Source organism: Neophocaena asiaeorientalis, unplaced genomic scaffold (assembly GCF_003031525.2).
Source record: "Neophocaena asiaeorientalis asiaeorientalis breed wild unplaced genomic scaffold, Neophocaena_asiaeorientalis_V1.1 scaffold1247, whole genome shotgun sequence".
NCBI classification, from domain to species: Eukaryota; Metazoa; Chordata; class Mammalia; order Artiodactyla; family Phocoenidae; genus Neophocaena; species Neophocaena asiaeorientalis.
This window is the reverse complement of record NW_020174329.1, coordinates 71,715-88,987: the sequence shown is the minus strand read 5'-3', so window position 1 is coordinate 88,987 and position 17,273 is coordinate 71,715. Positions and strand designations below refer to the sequence as shown.

General features: G+C 55.6%; 1 protein-coding gene and 1 long non-coding RNA gene across 2 annotated transcripts; one reads left to right on the top strand and one right to left on the bottom strand.

The window, feature by feature from the left end:
• Window positions 1-232: 232 nt before the first annotated feature.
• On the bottom strand, window positions 233-13,160 carry KLHL21 (kelch like family member 21). The gene is made up of 4 exons (XM_024756146.1): window positions 12,043-13,160; window positions 9,100-9,505; window positions 5,704-5,776; window positions 233-3,482 (listed from the first exon to the last, which is right to left on the bottom strand). Exons 1-4 carry the CDS (start codon window positions 13,061-13,063, stop codon window positions 3,189-3,191), a joined length of 1,794 nt encoding a protein of 597 aa, XP_024611914.1. The 5' UTR covers window positions 13,064-13,160; the 3' UTR covers window positions 233-3,188.
• A 242-nt stretch (window positions 13,161-13,402) lies between these two features.
• LOC112407019 (uncharacterized) lies at window positions 13,403-16,019 on the top strand. Its single transcript, XR_003004654.1, has 2 exons — window positions 13,403-13,592; window positions 14,484-16,019. It is a non-coding gene; the product is annotated as an uncharacterized LOC112407019 (long non-coding RNA).
• Window positions 16,020-17,273: the final 1,254 nt, after the last annotated feature.

The window sequence follows — 17,273 nt, the reverse complement described above, 5'->3', positions numbered from 1 at the left end:
ACTACCTCATGCCTTGTAATGACTGAGACAAGAAAGGGCCTCAAAGGGTTTGCCCCCAAAGCCATTTAGCGTGAGCCCTGGACGCTCCGAACTCCGCCCCTTTCCCCCATTAGTTAAGGGACATCAAGTACGCTCCTCAATGCTACTTTGCCTCCCTTGCCCCACGTGCTTGGCCTCAGCCCAAGGATTCCAAGACCCGGCAGCAGCAGGATAGAGGCAATGACACCAAATATATAGGAAATATTTTTATTTCAAAAAGTTAGTGTACTGAAGGCATCCTAAAACCTTAAAGAGGATCCTGGACATGTAAGCCTACCGAACGGACAAATAAATACACAAATCTGCCCCACGCTCTAGGGCTGGCACTGGATATCGGACGCTGGAGGGAGACTGTCCTAGTCCAGAAGAGTCTCTGAGGTCATATAAATATAGAATACTTTATAGCAGTAGGTCAGCATTAAATCCAAGTCACTGAACTTTCATAACTTGTCTCATAGGCTGAAAAAGTTGTGTACGTCTGACGTGTAGAGACAGTCCCTCCCAGGCTGGCCCAGGCCGTCAGTGCACAGACCTGTGTGCGTGACGGGAACCCGTGCCTACAGGAGCAGGCAGGGCAGAGAAGGGAGGAGACGCTTCTCAAGGGTCATCCCCAATCCCGGACCCCCAGAAGGAGCCTGCTGTTGCCCAGGCTGCTGCGTCCCCTTCCCGTCTTTGGTCTTTTAACCCAAAGACCGGGTCTGGGGCGTGGGGACCTGGGTAGTTCTAGAGTGAACATCACTGGCCCCCTGCCCCGCCAAACCATCATCTGAGCAGCCGCCAGAGAGTGGGGTGGTCGGTCACACAGTGAAGTACCAAAAATGCAGGAAAGACCAGACAAAGGCCCGGGCCCAGGCACCGGCCCTCAGTGCTGACCAGAAGTGCCGCGGCGGGTGACAGAGGCTGGTTTCTATGAGAACATGAGCGTCTGCAGCCCCCCGGTCCCAGCAAAAGCCTGCCCCCCACTGCCTGCCCTGCCTTCTGGGGCTGCCAAGGCCCTTCACAGAGCCAGCCCCAGGAAAGGCACCAGGAGGGAGTCTCCTGTGAGATGGAGCTCCCCCCACCCCTGCCCATGACCTGCCACAGAAGTTATCACCACATCTCTCTGCGTGGCCTGTCACAGCCACTGGGCAGGGCACAGTCTGACACCGAGCTTGGTGACCGGCATATAATCGGGGCTCCATCAGTCCCGTGCAGCCCTGCCTTGTCGTCCCCCTACCACAGACAGGAGACAAGCCATCACGCCTGGACAGCATCTGGCTGCAGGGAACCCGAGTTGGCCACCCCATGGAGCCTGGCGCCTCTGGGTGGGCTCCGCTCGCCAGGCAGGCACCTGGGCTAGAAAAAAGGTCTCAGTAACCCCTGGGAAGTGAAGTGAGGGCTGTGGAGAGGGAGCAACTAGGGCTGCGACCACCCTGGGGGGAGGGGCAGGCGAGCCCCAACTCACCAAGGGAGGACACTCAGACCAGGATGGGTGACCTGGGGGAGGGTCCCCAAGGGAGCAGAGGACCGAGCATCCACCCTGGCTAAGGCCTGAGGCAGGAAGTACCAACCCCACATCCCCTGCCTTCCCACTGTGCCTGCCACACCGGGGGCTCGGAGCGGCCAGCTGAGCCACAGCACAAGGCGAATGGAAGGGCTGGCTGTGAGCCGTGGCCGCTCCAGCAGGGGTTCCAGAGCAAGACAGCTGACCTGACAGCGGTGGCCCCCCACCAGGGCTCCTCGAGGGGACGAGGGACGCAGGAGGGAAGGCAGGGTCCCGCCCGACAGCCCCAAAGCTTCTGGCCAACAAAAGGGCTTTAAGTGCCACTTGTGAAGCGATGGTGAGAAAACCTTTTTTTCTTGTTAAGAACACACTGTTGAACATTTACCTAACGAGGAAAATGTAACCGCCCTCCCCTCTGGAAGGGAAGGAGGACAAATTCAAGCAAAGGCTACTTTGGAAACCATGAGAGGACAAGACCACCAATCCACCGTTCACACTCCTCAGAGAAAACCAGGGACGTGACACCAGCTACAGGGGTTCCCAGGAGCTGCTTCTGCCACCCTCCCACCCTGCAGAAAGCTTCGGCAATAGGACGGGGAGAGGTTAAAGATCAAACCAACCGGACCCTGTTTCTAGCTGCCTGCCCCCCCTTCTAAGGAAGGGCCAACTGTGTTTGAAACTTGTGACCACCTGCTGAGGCTGCCCCACCCCGGGCTTCCTTGAGAAGCAACAGCATCCCCCACGCACAGGCCCAAGGGCAAGGGCGCCTGCAGCTGTCCGCCTGGCTGGGCTTCAGCGACAAAGTCCCAGGGCCTCCCAGTGAGGAGCTGTGACCTTGCACTTTCGTCCTCTGCTGAACTGGCCTGGGACGAAGGGCCCGGAGGCCCCCAAGCCAGGTGGGGCTATACCAACTGGTGGGTGTGTGGACAGGGACCCCCAGCACCTGCGTCGGCCCAGGTCCACTGGAGACAGAAACTCAGCAGGTCTCTCCGGGCCCGCTTCAAGGCCACACGCCAGTCCATTCCCACTGCCCTGTGCCCCCAGGTCTGAGCTCACCTCCAGGAGGCCCGCCCACGAGGGGTGTTTTGGTGCGAGACCCCAGCAGGGCTGAGGAGCTGGTCAGGCAGACCCCCTGCAACTGGGGAGCTGGCTCGCTGGGTGTCCAGCACTGGCCATGGAGGGTGGGACCCCACTGCAGCCATCGTCTGCCCGATTCTCGATGCTCTGGGACAGCAGGGGCTGCAGGGAGGCCACTCTCACACTCTCCTGGCAGGACCCCTGCCCCTCCACTCACACCCAGAAGTGGCCCTCCTCTCCCAAGGGGGGAGCAAGTAGGCACAGGTGGTGGCTGCAGGAGGGGCACGTGCCTTCATTGGTGAGGTGGGCCTGCAGCGGGGGTGACTTACTGGAACCAGAGACGTGGTGGCGGAGGCAGCTCTTCTTGGACCAAGGTAGCGGCATTCACAACTGGCCTTGGCCCCAGCAGCTGTGACTCACACGCACAGAAACGCTCCAGCTGTCAGATCCTGAGGCTCGCTCGCTCGCTCGCTCGGCAGCCCCTGAGCCCACGCTCCAGCCAACCTGTCCCGGTGCACGAAGGATGGGGGTGGTACCCCCTGAGGTGCTGGGTTACCTGCACCAAGGCCCTCCCCGGGCCGGGCCAGGGCTAGTGCAGCTCGGCGGGGTTCTGTGGCGGCCGCGGCCGGCCCACACCCATGTCACTGCTGCCACTGTCCAGCTCAAAGCCACGCCCCCCCAAGGGCGTCTGGGGCATGAACTGTCGGAAGATGCTGACGCTGCCGTGCCAGAAAGTGGGCTCTGGGAGCCGTCCCACCACGCTCCATGCCCGGGTCTCTGGGTCGTAGGCCTCCACCACGTCGGAGAGTTCAAAGGTATTGTCGTAGCCCCCAGAGACGTAGAGCTTCCCTCCAAGGACGGCCAGGCTGCCCCCTACATGCACCTGTGGGCCAAGGGGGGCGGTGAGTGGAGGCTGGCAGTCAGGGCAGGGGCGAGCCCCAGAGCGCCTCTCCATGGGGAAGGTGCCTGGGGCCCTTGGGAGGGGCAGCCTTGGCACTTCCTTCACCCCAGCTAGGACACAGGGGCTCCATGCCCAGGGGTCACATGCCACAGCAGGTCCCTATGGTGGTCAAGGGGCCATGCAGGCACTCTCCCCGTGAGCAGCATCAGCCCTGCAAAGCAGGCATGACTGTTCTCCCCATCTCCCCCCACCGCAATTATTTATTTGTTTATTTATGGCTGCGATGGGTCTTTGTTGCTGCACATGGGCATTCTTTAGTTGCGAAGAGCGGGGGCTACTCTTCCTTGCGGTGCTCCGGCTTCTCATTGCGGTGGCTTCTCTCGTTGCGGAGCACGGGCTCTAGGCCTGCGGGCTTCAGTAGTTGTGGCACGCGGGCTCAATAGTTGTGGCTCATGGGCTCTAGAGCACAGGCTCAGTAGTTGTGGTGCACGGGCTTAGTTGTTCCACTGCATGTGGGATCTTCCCGGACCAGGGATCGAACCTGTTTCCCCTGCCAATGCAGGCGGATTCTTAACCACTGCGCCAGCAGGGAAGCCCTGTTCTCCCCCATCTTACAGATGGGAAAACTGAGCCTCATACAGCCGACAGCAGCAGAGCTGGGACTTGATCCAAAGTCTGAGCTTTGAACCACGAGGCTGGACTATCCCATCTTGCCCAAGACCTGCTATAATGAGTACGTGTAGCTCACTATGGGGAAAACCAAAGTTATATTTCCTAACTGTAAAGATGTTATTTATTTATTTAAAAAAAATATATATATTTTTTGGCGGCTGTGCTGCGTGGCTTGTGGGATCTTAGTCCCCTGACTAGGAATTGAACCTGGGCCCTCGGCAGTGAAAGTGAGGAGTCCTAACCACTGGACTGCCAGGGAATTCCCCTAAAGATGTTAAATAAGCTGTAGAGGTATCAGGAGAGCAGGTTTGGAAATTTTTATTTTTTATGGTCACGCTGCACAGCTTGCTTGCAGGATCTTAGTTCCCCGACCAGAGATCAAACCCATGACCCCTGCGGTGGACATGCTAACCACTGGACCGCCAGAGAACTCCCAGGTTTGGAAATTTTAAGGAAGATGGAAAATAAAGATATAGGCGGGGGCTTCCCTGGTGGCGCAGTGGTTGAGGGTCTGCCTGCCGATGCAGAGGACATGGGTTCGTGCCCCGGTCCGGGAAGATCCCACATGCCGCAGAGCGGCTGGGCCCGTGAGCCATAACTCCCAGGTTTGGAAATTTTTATTTTTTTTGGTCACGCTGCACAGCTTGCTTGCAGGATCTTAGTTCCACGACCAGAGATCAAACCCATGACCCCTGCGGTGGACATGCTAGCCACTGGACCGCCAGAGAACTCCCAGGTTTGGAAATTTTTATTTTTTTTGGTCACGCTGCACAGCTTGCTTGCAGGATCTTAGTTCCACGACCAGAGATCAAACCCATGACCCCTGCGGTGGACATGCTAGCCACTGGACCGCCAGAGAACTCCCAGGTTTGGAAATTTTAAGGAAGATGGAAAATAAAGATATAGGCGGGTGTAGATGTGTATCTGAGACTAAGGAGATTGCTCGTGTAGCCAAAAGCCACCCAGCCTTCCTGGCTCTATCACATTGTGAAACTCAGCACCCTCTTCTCAATAAGCAAAGAGAGGTGAGACCCCATTAGGCAGCAAAAGTGTGGGTACACAGCAGGTGCTCAATAAGTGCACTCCCAAGGTCAATCCCCAAAGACCTCCTTGTCTGACCTCACCCCTCTGTTGCCCCCTTGTTCACTCTTCTCCAGCCACATCAGGCTGAGGGCTTGTTCCATGGACACACCAGGCATGCTCTACCCCAGGGCCTTTGCACTTGCTGTCCCTCTGTGGAACACTTCCCCAGCGTGCTCTCTGGCTCATGGCAGGTACTCAATGAACACTGGTCTGAATGGCTGAACTCACTAAGCTGTGTGACCATGGCATCTTATTTAAGGTCTCTGTTTCAGTGACCCTCGAGTACAAGTCGAGGACAACGGCAGCCCTCTGTTCATGAAGGTAACACCAGGAAAGGGCCCGACACAGGGCCCTGCCCACCAGGACTGCATCCCAAACTTCCGCTGACACTTTGGTTGGAAACCAGAACCAGCTTGTGCTCCCACTGCTGGCGTGTCTGCAAACTTACCTGATTCATCGATGGGATCTTATCCCATTCGTTCTTGGTGGGGTTATATACGTCCACCTCAGCAGAGTCGTCCCTGGGGAGTGGAGGGGGGAAGGAGGAGGAAGAATGGGTCAGAGTGACTAGGCTGCACCTGAGCGTGAAGGGCTGGAGAGGAGGGTCCTCCGGGCCCATCTCCTCTGGGGACCCCTGTGATGCTATCTGGCAGCCCACCGGCCAGTGGGACCCCCTATCCCTGGTTCGCAGGGGCTGACTTCACGTATCTGGCCTGGGCTCTGAGGCCGGAACCCAGCCACGCTCCACAAACCCAAAGATCGTGCTCTCGGGTGCTACAATGCTTCCCCGCAGCCCAGCACCAACACGGCTGCCCCTCCCCTTCGCTGTGGTCACCCAGCCTGGCCTCAGATCTTCAACTGGTAGTGGCCCTTCCCACCAGTCTCAACGCACCCTTCCTCAGCTCACTTGTGCCGCCTCTCAGGACAGCCTTCCATGGCTGACCAGTCTAGGCCAGGCCTCCCGGCCCACTGCACAGCCCCCGTGCTCTGGACCACTGCTTGGCCACTGCCCTCCCACCGCTGTCAGTCCCTCGATCCCACCCCATTCACTGCTGCATCCTAAGTGCCCGGCAGGGTGACCAGAGTCCCAGGAATAAGGACACCAGCACTGCCCTCCCCTTTGGGCTCAGGCTCCTTCAGTCCTGTCTGACAGGCTCCTGATACCTGCAACACAAGGCTCAAAGGCACAGCCTCGAAAAACAGACACTACCCCCCAAATAGGAGTATGGACGGTAACGATGGTCACAGGTCAGGGATCAGCAGAAAGGCCAGAGAGTAAATATTTCAGGGCTTGCCAAGCAGACAGTCTCTGTAGCAGGTCCCCAGTGCTGCAGCTGAGAACAGATGCAGCCACAGTCGTATAAACAAAGGGGCTGGCTGCGTTCCCATAAAACCTTATTTATGGACACAAATTTGAATTTCACATAACTTTTCACACGTCACGAAGTATTACTCACAAAGTATTACTCACTTTGATTTTTTCCTCCAGCCACAGAACGTAAAAACCACCCTTAGTTTGTGGCACGTAAGATGATGATAATTGATATGGGAACCCGCCGGGCTGCCCCCCGACCCCTGCAGACACAGGAGCTGCAGCCAGAAGGTGCCAGGCTGGACAAGGCTCTCGGCTTCTGCCTCTGCGGGCGCTGGGACAGCCCAGCCCGGGAGCCACGTTAAGCGGGGACTGAGGCAGAGCACTGCTGGAGGCACGGGCGGGGGCCACCGGTCACTGCTCAGAGCCCAGGGCAGCAGCAGCCCACAGGCTGCGGCCTCCACGCAGCGTGGACCCTTCCTGTGGACGGAGCTACCCCGACAGGTGGCATTCTGGGCAGTGTGATGCGGCTGAGGCACCGAAGTGCGTGGCCAGAGCGCAGGAACGCTCGAGCACACGAGACCCGGGCCCCTGGCCTCGCCCACACTCTCAGGTGAGGCCAGGCCCCCGCTACTCAGCAGGCTGCCCTTCTAGACCACTCACCCTCTTGGCCGGTTTGGTGGTGGCAGTGTGCAGTGAGCAGAGTTGAGCCCACCTCCCGGGCCCCCCATGGCTCAGGCGACCCTGTACAAGGGCTAACAGAGGACCTGGGGGGCAGTTTAGCAGCTGACCAGTGACCCCGACCAGGAGGAGGCAGGCACAGGGGCCTTCCCTCCAAAGACCGGTCCTTGGGCACCTCTCGTTCTAGGACCACGGCGGAGGGGGTGGGGGGTGAGGGGAGGACATTCTCAAAGTTGCGCAGCCTGGAACTGCCACGAGGGGCTGAAGCAAAGGTTCTGGCACCCTCATGAGTTGTATTTATAGCCATCTCCACCCCCATCTTTGAAGACATGACTTGGGGGAGGGAAAGCTCGGCGAAGGGTCAGATGATGTTCTGTAACAGGACCGGGAGCTGGCTGGGATTCTGGGGCTTTCTCAGAGCAGATCTTCACTTCCTAGGACACGGGGAGGCCTGGCCCCTTGGCCACCTGCGTGACAAGCAACACCACCTCAGTTCCAGATGTGTTCTCCCCGAAAGCCTGGGAAGGTGCCTCGAGTCTGGGGGAGGGGCAGCTCAGACAGTGAGGGGGTGTGGGCCGAGAAGCACAGTGTCCCTGTCCTCAGAGGCTCCCAATTCAAAGTCGCAGGCAGAAAGGGGACAGAGGGGATGGCCGTTCACACCTTACCCTTTCCTTCTGATCTCGTACCTTCAGGCAGGCTCTAGGCCAGGGAGGGGAGCGGCACACCTGCAGCACGTACGTACGTGCACATGTACGCAGAAGCTGTGAGCAGTGGCTGGGAGCTCCTAGTTCCATGGACGCCTACTGGCCCATCAGGAGGGGGCATTTCGCCGTGACAAGTCATCAAGACTCACAGATGCATGGTGACCCATCGGCTGCCCAGCTCCGCTGCCATGCTGCCGAGGCCATAGCCTGGCCCAGGGAGGCTGTGATGTGGTGACAGTACACGGGACCTGCGCTGGATGTCCTCGGTTCTAACCCTGTGCCACCACTTAAAGCCTGTGGTTGTGAGCAAGTCCCTTACCCCCCTAAGTCTCTGTTCTGCCACCTGTGAGACGGGGATGATAGTGGTGCCCATCTCAGCAGACAGTCATGGGGATCAGCTGTGAAAATGCCCATGAAACAGGCAACCAGAGCTCGGTCCACTGGGGACCCCAGCACGCTAACTACTGTCATCGTTCCCACAGGCAACTCTGGGCCTGCTCAGTACCAGGCTCCTCCCTGGTCCTGGGTGGCTGCGAGATCTTTGGAGAACAGCATTCTTTCAGCAAGACTCACCAGCCCTCCCTGTGCCAGGCCAGGCGGGAAGGGATAGACAGAATGTGCGGAAACGCACTGAACACACAAGTGCTGCTTTCCGCAGAGGAGGCAGGGCTGATCCCTCCACCTGGCACCAGCCCGCTGGTGAGCAAAGGGTCCCTCTATCAAGGCCACCCCACCCCAAAGACTCAAGTGTCCAGAAAGCTCTCCTCTGGTCTTTTTAAGATTCAAAGTCCCTCTCGGGTAGGACAGGTGGTTCCTTTTAGTAAAGCCCACATGAGACCAACAAGGGCTTTTAGTGGGACCCACCAGGCGAAGTCCAGCCAAAGAGACACAACTGATTTAGCTTCTATGAATCTCAAAAAGTTCTCTGCAAGGACCTAGCTCCATCCCACTTGGGATCCTCAGAGGCCACAGAAACCGTTCTAAAGAATGGGGGCAGAATAAAGGCGCCAGGTCAGAAAGCCCCAGCCCCAGAGCCCAGTGTGGCCTCAGTTTCCTCATCCGTGAAATGGGGAGAACAGTAAAGCTGAGCTTAGCATAGGACCTGGTAAAAAAGATCACGCAGTGGCCTTGGCCCCTAGGGACTCACCTGATGAAGTACATGAGTCCATTCAGAGTCACTGTCTTGGGGGCAAAGGACCAGGGCGGGAGCTGGCCACAGTCCACCAGCGACCATAGGTCCATGTCTGGGTTGTAGCACTGCATCACCATGGTCTCTTTGCCGGCCAGGGAGCCGATGGCGTAGAGCCGGCCTCGGCAGGCCGTGGTGGAACAATTGTCCATGGGGTAGGTCATGGGCTGCAAGGCCTCCCAGGAGTCAGTGGTGTGGTCGTAGCGCTCCGTGCTGTCTGCGGCCACCACGTACAGCAGCCCATCCAGCACGGAGGAGCTATGGTACTCCCGGGCCTTCAGCATGGGCGCCACCTCCGTCCACTCGTTCACGCTTGAATTGTACCTCCACACGCAGTCGTAGAGCCGGGAGCCATCGGACCCGCCTGCCGGGGCAGACAACGTGCAGATGGTCAGCCCACACTTACTCAGGGTGATTCACCCACCCGTGACTCCCTGAATTTCTGAGAGGGGGAAAGATAACCCTCTCATCTTGGGGGAGGAATAACCCTCACCTGGCTTCATGTAAACACACATCCTCTCTCACCAAGGCCGGGCCAGGGGCCCCGGCAATGCGTAGGCTGACCACTGCCCAGGACGATGGCCATAAAAACACCACCAGGGCTTCCCTGGTGGCGCAGTGGTTGAGAGTCCGCCTGCCGATGCAGGGGACACGGGTTCGTGCCCTGGTCCGGGAGGATCCCACATGCTGCGGAGCGGCTGGGCCCGTGAGCCATGGCCGCTGAGCCTGCGTGTCCGGAGCCTGGGCTCCGCAACGGGAGAGGCCACAACAGTGAGAAGCCCGCATACCGCCAAAAAAAAAAAAAACACCACCAAATCTCTGCGGGCCAAGCCAAGGCCCAGGGGCCGCAATTCTAAGTAAACAGCAACCTCAGTCTGGACCTCCCGCACAAGCGGTCAAACACCTCAGCTGGACTGGGGCATCAGGTCGTAGAGTCCATGCTCCTGGGGAGCCACAAAGCATGTGGGTGGGGTGCCCAGGGTCTTGTTCACCAAATTCTAGGCTTCCCAGGTGGCCCCTAACCAAGGCTGTGCCAGGATGAGTTGAGAGGAAATCTACAGCACCCTGCAAGCAAGAAACCTAACACAGAAAGTGATGCTACGGGGACTTCCCTGGTGGTCCAGTGGTTAAGACTCCGCACTTCCACTGCAGGGGGCCCAGGTTCAATCCCTGGTTGGGAACTAAGACCCTGCATGGTGAGGCCAAGAAAAAAAAGAAAGTGATGCTATGAGTGGACTTCTGGGGTTGTATTTCTTGATTTATATGCAAGTTACTGACATGTTTTGTTTGGAAAAAACTCATCGAGCTGTACAAGTATGATGTATACTTTTCCGTCTATATTTCAAAAAAAAGGCTTAAAACCAACCAACCAACCAAAGCCAGTGGTACTGGCTATAGCCACAAATTAAACCAGGTTCACCTAAGACATTAGAATTCCCACAGTATGAAGGGACCCCAAGAAGCCTGGGGGTTGCATTCCTCTATTGCCCCAAGGTTGGGGCCACAGGGCAGAGCAGAGCCTGCCTGACAGTCTATCCAGCTCATAGCCCTGAGCTTTTAGAGGGAGAAGGCAGGGTCCTTGTAAAGTCCTCTCTGCCTCCTTCCTTCTAAAGGAGAACTGTGTCAAAGGCAGCTGAAGCCTTTTTCCTTCCAAAGGAGAACCATGTCAAAGGCAGCTGAAGTTGCTTTCTCATCCCCCCGCCCCGTGAAATTCCCTAGAGGCAGCTGTAGGGACCCACTCAGCCACCTGTCTAAGCCCAAAGGATTAGCTGCTCAGCTGAGACATTTATGGAAAGGTGTGCAAAGCTGGGGCGAGTCTGACCAGTTCTGGGAATTCACCGGCCAGACTTCTGTGGTGGGGGAGTGGGAATGGTGGTCCCCAAACAACACAGGGCCAACCTCAGGTTGGAAAGGGACGGATTCTGGCAGATTCCCACAGAGGCTGGACCTGGAGCTGCAGGCCAAGGAAGCTGTGGCCACAGAGCCGAGCCAGTCCTTAGGCCGGGATGTGCCCCACTTGTCAGCTCAGAGCCGGCTTTCTCCGGACCGTGCCAGGCTGGACACAGCGCTGTGATGGCACAGCCGGGGCCTCCCAGCCTGATCCAGCCCTCTGCTGGCCCCAAGTGCAGGCCTGGTCGGTTCTTTCCTTATATAGCCGTCACACAGACCGCCCCTCCTCACCCCACTCAAGGAGGTAGACTCATGTTTGAACTGGGATTTATCTTTAACGAAAAATGTGGGAGATGCCCAGGACGAGGGCGGGCTGGGACACGCCCAGCATGACTCGGCAGTGTTTTGGGGTTTGAGCCAAGTAACTGGAAGAAAACCTCTTAGCATGTGACTCTGTTTACAGTCGCTGGGCAGGGAGCAGCCTAAACACCACGTGACCCAAGCGCAGGGCCTAGGTCCAAGCCCTGTCACTGGTGACCAAGTGTGCTGCTCAGCCATGAGGGAGAAATCCCCCGTGGGGGGGGTGGGGGGGGAGAATGGATGTATCACAGGGCGTCAGTCCCTGGCCCGTCCCCAGATTCCTTAGGGAGAAAAAGAAAGCACTCATTGTGCAGGGTGACTGCCCCAGTATCTTGCAACCTAATGGGGGCATCACCCGGGCAAGGAGGAGGCTGCCCAGGCAGGTCCTGCGTGCTGGGAAGAGACCCACAAACAGCTACTTGTCCCACTCACACAAGGCGTTCTTCTTCTAGATCTTAAGTATCAACCCTAGAAACATACATGCGTGCCAGCCTGGGGGAGAAGGAGGGGGAAGGGAAGTGGCCACTTGCACCCAGGGGCGGTCCCGACATTCCAGGTATTGTGGGTTCTCCTGCAGGTGGATGTATTCCCCCAGGGGGGCGGGGGTCCGGGCGGCCCAAGGTCCTCCCGACCAGCCCCCAGCCCACTCACCCGTCACGTAGATGTCGTTGCCCAGCGCCACGATGCTGTAGCCCCCGCCCAGGTGGTCGGGGAACTCGGCCAAGTAGCGCCACTGGCCCGTCTGCGGATTGTAGCAGTCGACGGTGACCAGCTCGTCGCAGTCCTGGTCGCAGCCGCCCACCAGCACGAGGATCTCCGCGAGGCCGGTGGAGGGGCGCGGGCGCATCCGGGGGCAGGGCCCGCGGTCGTGGCGGTCGTAACGCGCCGCCTGGAAGTCGCGCGCCTCGCGCAGTAGGCGCAGGCAGGGAGGGCAGCGGGCCACCAGCGGCTCGGCCTCGACGTGCGCCAGCAGGTAGAAGCGGCGCACGAAAGGCAGGCGCACGGCCTCGAGCAGCTGCGGCCAGTGCGCGGCGCGCCGCGGCGGGTCGGCGCGCACCCAGCGCAGCGCCAGCTGGTAGGCGGCCTCCTCCTTGGGCACGCACAGCCCGTCGTCGCGCAGGTAGCGCAGCAGCCGCGCCAGGGGCAGCCGCTCCAGCTGCTCGGCGCCCAGCTCGCCCACGTGGCGCAGGATGAAGCGCTGCGCCGCGCTCGCCAGCCCCGCGCAGCTGAAGGCCTCGGCGAAGTCCTGCATGTCCAGGCAGTTGGTCAGGTCGAGCTGCTGCTGTAGGAAGGCGCCGCACGCCTCCTTCACGGCCGGGAACTGCAGCAGGTCGGCGGCGCGCAGCAGCGGCTCGGCGTTGTCGCCGCTCACCGCCACGCGGCCCGTGTAGCTGAAGTCTAGCAGCAGCTGCAGCATGTCGGGCGGCACGCCGTGCAGGCGCACCCGCTCGGCGCGGCTCTCGCGCAGCTGCCCGGCGAACATGGCGCGGAAGTAGGGGCTGGCGGCCGCCAGCACGGCGCGGTGCGCCGGGAAGTCGCGCCCTCCCGCTGCCTCCAGGGTCACGTCCAGGAACTTGCGCTCGGCGCGGAGCTGGCTCAGGCCGCGCAGCAGGCTCAGCGCGTGCGCAGGGTCCGAGAAGGGCAGCACGGCTAGGGGCGCCGGCCGCTCCATGGCGCCTTGGCTGGGGGCGCGGGGCCGCTGCGCGCGCGCGCTGCTCGGAAAATCCGCCGCCAGGGCCAGCGGGAGAAACGCTAAGAGTCGGTCGCCCCGGCTATAAATAGGGCCGGGCGCCTCGGCTTCCGAGGGGGCGGGGGCCGGGCGGGGGCGGGGCGTCACCGGCACCGCCCACTTAACCCCTCCGGGCCCGGCGCCGCCGCCCGCCCTGCCACCCGGCTGAGCTCGCTGCCTCGCCACCCCTCGCGTGCTCCCGCCCCCGCGCTCCAGGCTGAGTCACCGCCGCCCGCGCCCGTTCCCTCTCTCCGCCCTTCCGGGGCTTCCTGCGGCCTCCCGCCGACGCCCGAGACGGGGACACCGGGTGACAAGAGTCCTCTCCGAGGGGCGGCCCTGCCGTGCGCTGGGATCGGGGGCCTCCAGGGCCTGCCCACCACCCACTCGGGCCCGGCTGCTGAACAAAACCCGGTGGTGGCGGAGGAAGCCACCCCTTTCGCGCCAGACTTCCCAACTGCTCCCGGGCGACTCGGTACAATGTTTTTTTTTTTTTTTTTGAATTCCACTAGTTCCAAGGGTTGCTAGTTAACCCTATCTCGGGACAGGTTTCAAACGACAGAATTTCTTTCTTTTCTTTTTTCTTTTTTCTTTTTTTTTACAATTCAGGAACAGAGCAGGAACAATTATAAGTTTTTTAGGTGACTTTTTTTCTTGGCGCATCCGTAAGGGACACGGGGCCAGATGCCAGGAATCTGCTCCACTGTGTTCCTGCAGGAGTTTCAAACTTGACTAACGCGGTCGTTAACTTTCGTCAGCTCAGAAGGCGCAATTTTAGTTTCCGAGTCATAGAGACTCTTTCAGGCTCCTGAGCTACCCTCTGAAGGGGTCATCCTGGCCTCCTCGCCCTTCCTCTCCTGGAAATGGAAGTGGGAAAGGCAGAAATCAGGGTAGGAAAAATCCATGAGAATTCGTAAGAATATACTATTAAGCTGAACAAAAAGCTGAAGCATCAGAAAATAATTCCAGGGAAAAAATAGTTTTTCCTATTCCGTGAGAGGGGCACTAGGTACCTGGGGGTCAGGGCCCTCAGCTCAAGGTCAGACAGGGGACTGCCTTAAAAACCAGGGGATGTGGCTGTTCAGAGATGTCACAGTCACGTGTGGGGTGACCGTGAAGAAAGAAATCTTACTTACTTTGGTTCCAATAGATACAATGCCAGGACTGTGTTTTCACTGAAACCATATGAAAAAGTTCCCTCACTTGAAAGCCATTTTTTCCTTTAGTGTAATGTATGCTTTCCTCAGTTTTAGAAAAGACCCTTAAATGTATTGTTTTGTAATGATAAAAATAAAGTTATATTCTAACTCTCTAAAAAAAATAAAGAAAGAAAGAAAAGACCTTTATTCCACTTCTTGTGTTGCAGATGAAACCTGAGTTTCTGTTATTGGATAGCAACCCCCATGCCCCGTGGGCTTGGCAAAGACATTCCAGACGGCAGCCTCATTCCGCCCACGTGTGTCCCAGGGCAGGCCAGGCACACCAGGAGTTGCTGTCATTTCTTGGTTCCAGCTCAGTCGGCACAGCCTTTGGAGAAGACATCTTGGTTTTATTCCATCTCTGACATGCAAACTGCAGGCTTTCTCTTCTACTTGTGAATCTCTCATCATCTTGCCGTGAGAAGGTATCTAGTCTGAATGTCAGTATGGGAAGCACAGGCCTAAGTCAGAAAGCATTCAGGTACCCAGGCGGGCTGCCTGTTGCCCATAGATGGACTGTTCACACAGCTATTAACGGCAGCAGCAGCATTCCTGGGCCCAGGAGCCCGGCCAATAAGCTTACTTGCTCAGGCTTTGTGACAAGAAAGTCTAAGTAGCCAGGAAGTGGGATGTTTGTAGGGAAAAGTACTACAGTCCCTCTGGGTCAGAACCCATCCACCTGGTATAAATCAAATCTTTTTTAAATGTTTCTATAGTTAAGAACCGAGTCCAGTTTTATGTATTCCTAACAACAGGGGGTTATTTAACTCATGTTTCAGCCTTACTCTGAAGAATAATGATGCAATATTGATTGAAATGGAAAGATGTTCATGTTGTAACGTCCCACAAACAATCTGATTACCCATAGTATGACCCCATCTGTTAATTAATTAATTTATTTTTATTTTGGCCACGCGGTGCATGCAGGATCTTAGCATGCGGGATCTTAGTTTCCTGACCAGGGATCAAACCCGTGCCCCACTTGTTATATGTGTTCGTATGCCTACCAAAAAACTGTGAAGGTAACATTTTCTCTAGGTGGCTAGGTTTGTTTTGTTGTTTTTTCTTGCCTGCATTTTCTGTCTTTCTGTACTAAACATATATACCCTGGGTACTAAAGAAATATTAAAGTTCAAAATAAAATTAAAAGTTCAGTTCTTGAGGAAAAAGAGTATATTATTAATAGCCCAGACCTAACAGATTATTTGAAGCCATGTGTATATATCTAAGTCAATAAAGGAATGTGGTTAGAAAAGAAAGGAACAGATTTAGACTTACCAGCTGTGTTTGGAATTTTGAATAACCTGCTAACCCAAGCATGCTATTTAGTTCCCTTTTTTTTTTGCTCATTAATCTCATGTGTTCAAAATGGGAATATGCGAAATTCATTCACTGCGGTATGACAATGTCATGGATACAGTCAGCAAACTGTATTAACTAAGGAGATTTAAACTTCTCAAATATCATCCAACACCCTGGCATGGTGGAAACACCATTGTTTGGTGAGGAAGGTGTTAACTCTGGCCAACAAGCAATAGTTTGTGAGAAAATGGATTTAAAGACTAAACTTGAGCCATGAGAGTTTTAGAAGTGTACCTCTTCTAAAATCATGAAAATGCTCTTTGTCTAAGTAACTTTATGATAATGTAATACAACGTGAATTAACAAATAATGGTACTGTTTCATTAAAAAAATGAAAACTACTTAATTTTGATATTTGAATTCTGATTTTAGGCAGACAGGACAAGAGGTAACTGAGATAATTTTAAAAGCTGCTGTTACATCCTTTTTCCTTTCTTTGAGAGCATATAGGAACACATACCATAGCATTTACAGAGTCAAAAAGAGATTGCATCTTTTTCATATCACACACTGATTTCTTCTGATTCTGGGCTGCCTAAGGTGTGGTTTGTAATGTGCTTACTACATATAAACTTCTTCCTTTAAGGAATGTTACAGTATTCTCTATTAAGTGCATTATTATATGTAAATGATATACTGCAAGTAAACACATTTAAATAGTTTGGCGCATAGGTTTAGCTATTAATCTTTATATCTTACCTGTATAAACCATAACACGAGAAATTCGTTTGACTCTTCTATGCACAGGTAATTTTCCTCACTATATGAAAAGTTGACAGTACTTAGTTTAGAAATTTATTAATGATTTAAAATTATTCACACATATATTCTTTTTTTTGTTGTTTTCTATTAAAAAATTTTTTTTATTTACACATATGTATATTCATACAGCAGTCAAGGTACTAAAAATTGAAAACAATACAGTTTTGAGGAATTTTCACTTATTTTCCTCTCCTGGAAATGGGAGTGAGGAAGGCAGAAAACTGAAGATAGGAAAAATCCAGAAGAATATCCTATTAAGCCGAACAAAAAGCTGAAGCACCAAAAAATAATTCCAGGAGAAGTAAACCTTCGGTTACGTTTATAACTACACTCAAGCACAGAGAGTTAAAACGGAGGCAGAAGGCATTCCTGAATTTTCCCCAAGTGACTGCAGTGTAGCTGGTGAGATTTAGGAAGGTGAAACTGTATTTGGTAACCCAATTAAAAGAACTACATTCTCCAGCTACTTACTGGAAAACCATTCTTAGTATTTTGAAACTTGTCATAACCTGTGCTAATGTTGGCTTTTGTCTTCCTCTTTCCTGAGTAACTATAATCATCTGACAGTTAGCATTCAGCAGCAGGTGTTTTTTTTTTTTTTTTTTGCGGTACGCGGGCCTCTCACTGTTGTGGCCTCTCCCATTGCGGGGCACAGGCTCCAGACGCACAGACTCAGCGGCCATGGCTCACGGGCCCAGCCGCTCCGCGGCATGTGGGATCTTCCCGGACCGGGGCACGAACCTGCGTCCCCTGCATTGGCAGGTAGACGCTCAACCACTGCGCCACCAGGGAAGCCCAGCAGGTGTTTTTTGTTTTTTGCTTTTTAAAGCAGG

Bases quoted from the DNA above. Each gene is read 5' to 3' on its own strand.
- KLHL21 (XM_024756146.1), bottom strand. From the start codon at position 13,063: ATGGAGCGGCCGGCGCCCCTAGCCGTGCTGCCCTTCTCGGACCCTGCG. The intron at 9,506-12,042 runs GTGAGTGGGCTG...CTGCCCCGGCAG, and splicing joins CAACGACATCTACGTGACGG to GCGGGTCCGATGGCTCCCGG. The intron at 3,483-5,703 runs GTAAGTTTGCAG...CTTGGCCCACAG, and splicing joins AGATCCCATCGATGAATCAG to GTGCATGTAGGGGGCAGCCT.